This window comes from Helobdella robusta (genome assembly GCF_000326865.2).
Source record: "Helobdella robusta unplaced genomic scaffold HELROscaffold_18, whole genome shotgun sequence".
NCBI lineage: Eukaryota > Metazoa > Annelida > Clitellata > Rhynchobdellida > Glossiphoniidae > Helobdella > Helobdella robusta.
The window spans coordinates 616,650-625,809 of NW_008703981.1; the positions used below are offsets into that span (position 1 = coordinate 616,650).

At 32.8% G+C, this 9,160-nt stretch overlaps 2 protein-coding genes across 2 annotated transcripts; both read left to right on the forward strand.

Moving 5' to 3' along the window:
- Positions 1 to 2,568: 2,568 nt before the first annotated feature.
- On the forward strand, positions 2,569 to 3,328 carry HELRODRAFT_148517 (hypothetical protein; the record flags this gene model as incomplete). The annotated part of the gene is made up of 2 exons (XM_009016282.1): positions 2,569 to 2,700; positions 3,287 to 3,328. Coding segments are annotated over 2 exons (174 nt in total), but the record flags the coding sequence as incomplete, so codon positions are not given.
- A 3,405-nt stretch (positions 3,329 to 6,733) lies between these two features.
- On the forward strand, positions 6,734 to 8,913 carry HELRODRAFT_170460 (hypothetical protein; the record flags this gene model as incomplete). Its single annotated transcript, XM_009016283.1, has 2 exons — positions 6,734 to 6,961; positions 8,839 to 8,913. 2 exons carry the CDS (start codon positions 6,734 to 6,736, stop codon positions 8,911 to 8,913), a joined length of 303 nt encoding a protein of 100 aa, XP_009014531.1.
- Between the last annotated feature and the right edge of the window lie 247 nt (positions 8,914 to 9,160).

Below are 9,160 nucleotides of genomic sequence, written 5' to 3' on the forward strand. Positions count from 1 at the left end.
GAGGAACGACTTCTTCATCAACGACATCACCATAAACAACAAACCCGTAAGCTTGCAACTGACGATAAAACTGCCCAAAGCGTTAATTTGAAAATCAAAACAACAACAATTACCTCAACAACACTAACAGCATCCACAACAACAACAACAACATTTTTGTCATCAACAAAAAAAATAACATCAGCATCGAATACAGCAACAACAACATTATTAACATCACTAGCAGCTTTCACAACATCAAATACGTTAACAACAAGTTCTATAGACTCAACAAAAATAGCAACATCAACAATTACATCAACATCGGCTTCGCCATCAACAATGACGTCATCATCTTCAGCACCACCGTCGATGAATAGTTTTATTAGCAAGTACCACGTAGCCAGTAACAACGTGGAACGAGTTGATTTAAATAACATAAACAACAATTACGTCATCAACAATAACAACAACATAAATAACAATAATAATATTGTAAATAATATTAATGCAAATAATAATAATTACATCACCAACAATAACCAAACCGACAGCTCAAAGAAGAAAAGTAATAACAATTTTATTAGCAACATTTTTAATAACATTAACAACAACTTGGCTAATAATAATAGTAACAATAATAATAACAACAGCAATAATAATAACAACAACAACAACAACGTAAACAACAGCAACAACAGCAACAACAAAGCACTGAAACGCAAGGTTTCATCTATATCACACGCAAACAATGACGACATGTGTGGTAAGAAAAAAGCAATAGTGAAATCGGCAGAAGAGTTTGACAATTACAACAACGACTCTAACGCTGCTTACACAAGCAACATCAACAGCATCAACAACAACATCAACAACAACATCAACAACAACATTAGCAACAGCTTTTATGACATTAACAACAATAACATAAGCCACAACACTAACATTAACGGCAACATCACTTACTATAACATGACCATCAATAACGATCGCATTAACAATAACATCAACAATGACAATGACATCAACAACAACATCAACAAAAACAGACGTGACATCAAATTTGGCTACGCTGATGCAATGGAAATTGATATGCAGGCAAACTTTGAAAATAATAATAATAATAATAATAACAACAACAATAACAATAATAATAATAATAGTAACAATAATAATAACAACAACAACGGTGATATAAACATTCATAAACAACATCAAAACAGCAATGATGAGGATGGTGATGACGAAAAAGAGAGAAAGAAAAATGATGATGATGAAGAGGAGAAAGAAGATGATGATGGTTTTGGTGGTGGTGATGGTGATGATATCGGTGGTCTGGATGACAGAGTTATAAACGAGGTGGAAAGAGTTCGAGATAATAATGTTGATAAATATTTGGCCGAATGTCAAACAGGAAACATAATTCGACATTTTAATCATCATCAACAGCAGCAACAACAAAATATACAACAACAACAACAACAACAACAACAACAACAACAACATAGACAACAACAACCGCCTACGGATCAAAAATTTGAAAATGTTGAACGACATGGTTCAAATCCATCATTCTATCCACAAAAAACTCTCGAAGAATTTGAACAGATGCAAGTAATTCAACAACAGCACAAACAACAGCAACATGAACAACAGCAACAACAACATCATCATCATCAACAACAACAGACTTTTACCCGATCACAATTTGAAGAGAATAACTACCGACAAAGCCCAATGTTATCCACACATTTGCCAATGCCCATGAAATCGACGGATTTAAAATTTGATTTTCGACCGCAGCAGCTTCACGAAAAACAAAACGAGCAACAACAAGTGTGTCACCGAATATTGCCACAACAACAACAACAACAGCAGCAGCAACAACAACAACAGCAACAACAACAGCAACAAACCTTCCTTCAACGACATTACGATAGCAACACGCTCCCAGAGGAATATTTCAAACGGCAATCGCAAACATTTTCAAATAATTGCAGCAGCGAGCCGCCCATATTTTTTCACGAGCAGCTACTGACGCCAGATGGCCGGGACGATAAAAAAGTATTTAAAGAACTGACTGGACGACAGTCAAGCGATACTTTCATGCAATTACCTGGCATTAAAATCGACATGAACCGCGTTGAGAATCACGGGGGCAGTAGTAGTAGTAGTAGCTGCAACACCACCACCAACAACAACAACGAAGTCAAAATATTTCAGCCGCTAACCACGCCGTCACCACATCGACAGCAGGGATTTGATTTCTGCCAATCACCGTCGGATGAAGGTTTGCAGCAGCCTCTAGCACGTGACCAACTATCTTATCAGCAGCAGCGGAATCGGCAGCAGCAGTCATCTTCAAATTGTGCACGTCTGACGGAGAAAATACCATCGTCGACATTGAAAATCTTTGACCATCATCATCACTCCCATCGTCATCCTCATCAACTTCTTTATCAACATCCTCCTTCTCACCAGCGAAACACTTACCAGAATAACAACCATCATCGGATGGACAACAACGCAAACAACAACGCAAAAAACGCCGCAAATAACAACGTCACAAGCAGCAGCAGCAACAACAACAAAAAACGACGTCGAATTTTGTTTCCGAAGCGAACGACAGATGAATTGGAAAGGCGGTTCAGGAACCAGAAGTACCTGACGACTCCAGAGAGGGAACAACTCGCCAAGTCTCTCAACTTATCTGCCAACCAGGTTGACTTCTGATTCTATTTCTAGCAAACATTTGTGGCCAAATTTGAAAAGCGACTATTTGTAAAGAGTTTAGAAAAATTAGTTAAACAAATTTTATTTAACAGGAATTGTTTTTTTTTTTCATTAAGAAACTGATTTGCAAACTATCATACGGATTTGCTAAAACATTTTTTTACTATAAAACAACGAAAATTCTCAAAAATATAAAAAAAATGTGTTTGTGATGCTTGAGGTAAGATAAAATCACAAATGAAGAAAAAATTTTTTTAATTTTCAATCGCTTAAGTCTCCTATACATCGTCATGCCTGAAAATTTCAACAGCGTTTTTCGGTTAATTATGTAAACAAAAAAGTTTAACATCTGTCCAGTCTTTTTATGAAGAATTAAAAGTATTTAGAAGGAGAGTGTTTAGATATGAGTAAAAATACTGAATAAGCAGGTCTATAGTGATTGAAATGGTGGGACGAAGAAATATTAAACAAGATTAAATCCTTTTTGAAGTTATTATGAATTATTTTTTTTCATAAAATAAAACAAACACATGAATAATTTTTCATCAAATATTTTATAACGATTCATCCAAAGATCAAAATCTGGTTTCAAAACCATCGGTACAAACAAAAGAAAACGGCACAGGAAATGATAACGTCATCGTTAGACCACGTGACCGGCAAACCAGCCAATAGCAAACGGCCATACAACAGAAGGTGCCTCCCGGATGATGTCATGAAGATCGGTGACAACAGCGTCAACTCCTTCGACAACAACGACGACAAACATGGCAGCGACGACAAAAATGCGAGAGAAAAAAAGTTGAAATATTACAAGTTTTATACGAAACTAGAGGACTCTGCGGCCATTTTCAACAACAACATCAGCGATGATGGTAACATGAGTAATTACCTTACCAACAACATGGTCAACAACAACAACAACATCAACAATCAGACTGACATGCATGGCGTCAAATCTCTCCAATCTTCTGTAGATACTGATCTGGATTCGTTCGTGAATCCCACGAAATTTATCAACAGTGTCCATTTCAACCACAACAATTTCAACAACAACATAAACAGCAATGCGTTTAACGATGACGACACTTTCAACTTACTCTCAAGTAACAACAATTTTTATGACATCAACAACAACAACTTAAACCATACAAACAACATCAACAACAGCTCAAACCATACAAATAACATCAACAACAGCTTAAACTATGCAAACAACATCAACAACAGCTTAAACTATGCAAACAACATCAACAACAGCTTAAACTATACAAACAACCTCACCAACAACATAAACACAAATTTAAGTGGCAAAACTGCCTTAAACAGAAGCTACAACTTCTATAACAGTCCCTTCGTAAATTACGACTGTACCGGCGACATTAATAATGCATGCGCCTTCAACCATTCCAACGCTGACAACAACATAAACAACAATGACATCAACATAAACAGCATCAACACTAATAACATTAACAATTTAAACAACAACAACATCAATATCAACAACAACATCAACGGCAACAACATCAACGGCAACAACCCCGGCAATGAAAATTTTTATTTTCTTGGACCCGAAAGCTCGTATTTTTTCAACTTCAACTACCCCGTAGCTAATTCAACAGATGATAGCATCTACAATGACCCTGATAGCATCAAAATTTTTAACAACATCAACAATGATGACATCAACAACAACATCAAAAACAACAACATTAACACTAACCATGTAAACAACAACAGCAACAGCCATTATGATTCTATCTTTTCAAACAACCCTCTATACAATGAATTTCTCCTGGGGTTTAGTTTAGAGAATATGACCGCCACTACAACTCCATCTAACAACGTAATGTTTCCGTGTAACAATGAAAAATGAAAAAAAATAAATGCGAGAGAGAGAAATTAAATTTATATTTTCATGATCTTCTTATTTCTTACCATCATCGAAAAAATTACGTCACTGTCACCTTCCTTCTTGTCTATGTTTATTCTTACTATCATCATTACTCCTCAATATCATCATTGTCATCATTACAACAGAATATAAAAAAATTAAAGAAACAATTTCTAGCTAAGCAGCCAAAACATTTCAAGTTAGCTTTATTAAGAAAAATTTCAAAGTTAAATCCTTACATGTTTCATACCTTATATAGTTTCATTTTTCGGTAGCATTTTCAGTCATAGATTGTTGGCGCCGAAGCGACTAAACCACTGGAGCGTGTCGGTTGTCCCCAGCACATACCACCAAAGGCCTACGTACGCGCCCTATGGTGGGACAACATTTTAAACGATTTTATTAGTTATAGTTTTATAGTTGACAATGTCAGCCAGATTGAAGTGTTATTAAATTCTTTACGATTACTATTTATCATCATCATTATCACCACCAGCGTCACCATCATCATCCTCGTCTTCACCACCATCATTATCATCGTCATCGTCATCATCGCGGGGTCATTATATTCATGATCTTTACTACTATTATCGCCATATGCATAATTAAACAAATAATCCAAGTCGCATTTGCTATTGTTATTGCCGTTTTATTGTTATTCTTATTGTTGTTGTTGTTGTTGTTGTTGTTGTTGTTATTTTGTGTTATTGCTATTATGATTGTTATAGCGTTCTAATTTCATCATCGTTATCATCGTTGTCCTCATCATCATTTAAAACTTAAACGACATTTTGTAATCATATTTTATTAATCATCCAAATCTTAAGCATCACTACAATCACAATCGTCATCATCTTCTTCATCATCATCGTCATCATTATTGCAATCACAATCATCATCATCATCATCTTCATCTTTTTCTTCATCGTCATCTTCTTCTTCATCATCATCACTATTCCAATCACAATCATTACCATCATTTTCTTCATCATCATCTTCTTCTTCATCATCATCATCATCTTCTTCATCATCATCATCATTACAGCCACAATCATCATCACCATCATCAATCATTTTGGGTTTTCTGATCGATGAGGTCATTGCTATTGCTATTACTGTGTCTTTTTTATTTTATTCTTTTTTATGCTTAATGTGAAAGAGACATTTAATTTTTGCAATTCTCATTGATATCAACTTAAAGGCATCAGAAATGTTTTGTCCATTTTTTCGTTCTTGATAATAATAATAATAAGAAGAAGAATAATAATAAGAATAATAATAATAATAACAATAATAATAATAAAAAGAAGAAGAAGAATTGTTGTTGTTGTTTTTACAGGTGCTTGTAAAGTTGCTACGCCTTTCATGTTATTTAGGTTTTTAGTATAACATTAAACTGTTTAATCACGGCAACGGACGCCAACGGTGAGCTAGAAGCACCAGATCATTTCTGCTCCATTTTCACAGTTTTTTGACATTCTATATTACGTTTCATTTATTCATTTTGTTCGTTCGTTCATTCATTTTGTTTATTCATTCGTTTCTTTATTCATTCATTCGTTCGTTTTTCTGTTTATTATTTAACTTGTTCATTTAAAAATCTATGATTTCAAATATTCTCACAACTGTGAGATATTTTTCGAACGCTTCAATTTCTGCAATTCATTCGCTTGAGTTCAGTTGTTTTTATAAATTACTTGCCAGATGTGTATCAAATTCATTTGTGCAAATAGAAAATACCAATAGCAACTTAACAATTATTTTTCATTAGCCATTCCCAATTTTACTTAGTCTTCTTCATTTCATTTTAACATTGAAAAGAGCTTCATCTTATGTATAGTTTAGTTATTTTAAGATGAATGATTATTCTATGATTTCTGGATGTAAAATATTTATTGCTTTGGAACTTGTATTCTATGGTAACTGTACATATTTGTATTTTTGTAAAGTGTCTTGTATTGACTGGTATTGACAAATTTGTATTATTAAGCTCCAGCCGCATAGGCATACAAGTGTGATGATTGGTAGTAATGTAGGAAAGTTGTTATTTCAAGTTTTGAGGACGATGATGATGGTAATGTTCGTAAAGTTGGTGATGATAATGATAACAATGATGATGACGATATGGCGATGATGATGGCGATGATAATGATAGCGAAGAAAAAGAAGAAGAAAAAGAAAGAAAAAGAAGAAGAAGAAGAAAAAGAAAAAGAAAAAGATGAAGAAGAAGAAAAAGAAGATGAAAAAGAAGATGAAAAAGAAGATGAAAAAAAAGATGAAAAAAAAGAAGAAAAAAAAGAAGAAGATGATGATGATGATTATGATGAGGATAATAACAACAATGTGTTGATGGTTAGCACATATTTCAGAGTAACTTGATAAATGTATGGAAACTCGAAACTTATTTACGTTATAATTCGTCCATTTCGTATTTCGTCAGTCAATCATTTTTTTTCTCTTTCACAAATTTGTCCACACACACACACGCGCGCGCGCACACACACACAACACACACACATTATATTAATATATTATTTATCAATTTTATTTTCATCTGAATGTTTTGAAAAACCAAATTAAAGCGATTTTAAGCTTGTTAATGAGTGTAAATATTTAGTGATATTGTATCTAATTTGAATTAAATAATATTTTTCAAAAATGTTTAAAATAAATTATTAGCTGAACTTTATCTAACTACTGACTACCATTATTCTTGGTTTGGTCATACAAATGTCCAGCCCAAACATTTCCCCACATTCAACATTTAATGACAATTTTGTGTGTGAATAATGATAGCCCAAGTGCTTACATTTATATTTTTTTGTTTTTACAACAATTTTGTTGTTAATGCTTATTATATATTGTTATAATTAACATGTGATGTATATTTTGGAAATTTATTCATATCGAATTGTGTGTTTGTGTGAGTGAGTGAGTGAGTGTGTGTGTGTGTGTGTGTGTGTGTGTGTGTGTGTGTGCGTGTGTGAACATATACGCGTATAGGTTGTATATACATATCACATGTGTTGCATTATAGATTTTACTGTGTTGTTTAAGAGTGAATTTGTTATGCAATTGAGATAATGTCTATTTCCTTAATTTAATTCGTTTGCTTGCTTTTTGTGCAATAACACTTCATCAAGCTGGTTAAAATCATCCATCAGCTATGTGACAACTATATCGAATATAACCTGTATTGTGTAATCATCTATGTCTAATAATTAATACATTCAATACACAAGGCGTTCGTATGCGTGTATGTGTTGGTGTTTTTGTATTAATGTGTGCTTATCTTTGTACCTATGGGCTTGTTTATGTGTGTCTGTGAGGGTTTTTGTGTATTAGCGTCTGTATGTTTGTAGGTGAGTGTATGGAGATATTTGTGTGTTAGTGTATGTATCTTTGTAACTTTTTGTATGTCATGTGTGTGTGTGTTTGTGTCTGAGAGAGAGAGAGAGAGAGAGAGAGAGAGAGAGAGAGAGAGAGAGAGAGAGAGAGAGAGAGAGAGAGAGAGAGAGAGAAAGATAGAAATAGAGTGTGTGTGTTTGTGTGTGTGTGTGTGTGTGGTTTGTGTATGTGTTTATGTGTAGACTTGTGCTGCTTTCAAGTATTGATGATTTTAAGCTTTTTTGCTTACACTTGAATCCCGCTTTGTTGCTCTTTTAATTTCTTCAACTTTTTTTTTTGAAAGTTTTAACGGCACTGCAGCTCCCAAGATGGTGCTATAATTTGCCAGTAATTTTTATATTTTTTTCTTAATTTTATTTTATTTTATTTTCATAATTATGTAGTTATTATTATTACATCTTCAAAATCAATCACAGTCGAAAAGGATTCTTAAACTTGCATGCAATGACTTTAATTGAAACATATCAAAAATATTTTATATTTAAAATATTTTATTCATTTGATATTTCATGACTTATATTTAATTATTATTGACGAGCTGATTGATTTGATTTTTGGAATCAAATAAAAATATATATATATACCATTCGTTGTTGAATTTTTTTTAATTAAAAAAAAATCAATTTATTTAGCGCTAACTTTTTATTTACAAATAAAAAATGTTCACTTTTCAAAAACAACTCGATCTCATGTTTTAACGTGATGTTTTACTGTAACTATATCATTAACATTTAAAGTTATCAGTCATGGTTCAATAATAGTAATAATAATAATTATAATTATAATAATAATAATAATATTATTATTATTATTATTTATAGGGGTGGTTCTTTCTAATGAACAATACTTTGATGTACGCCGTTGTCATAGTTGAGGCTATTGTTAGTGAAAGCTAACGATGATTTAAATTTATTATTATTATAGCTGTTATTATTATTGTTATTATTATTATTGTTATTATTATTTATGCGTAACGTAGCTTCGTTACTAAATGCTTTAACAATAAATTTGTAAAATGAAAAGATTGATTGGCCGGTTAAGTTTAGTTCATTTAACCGGCAACGAGTTTTAAGCTAGTAAAGTTTGCATTAGTTGTTGATTAGATACATAGATAGATTAAGATATATGAATAGATAGATAAAA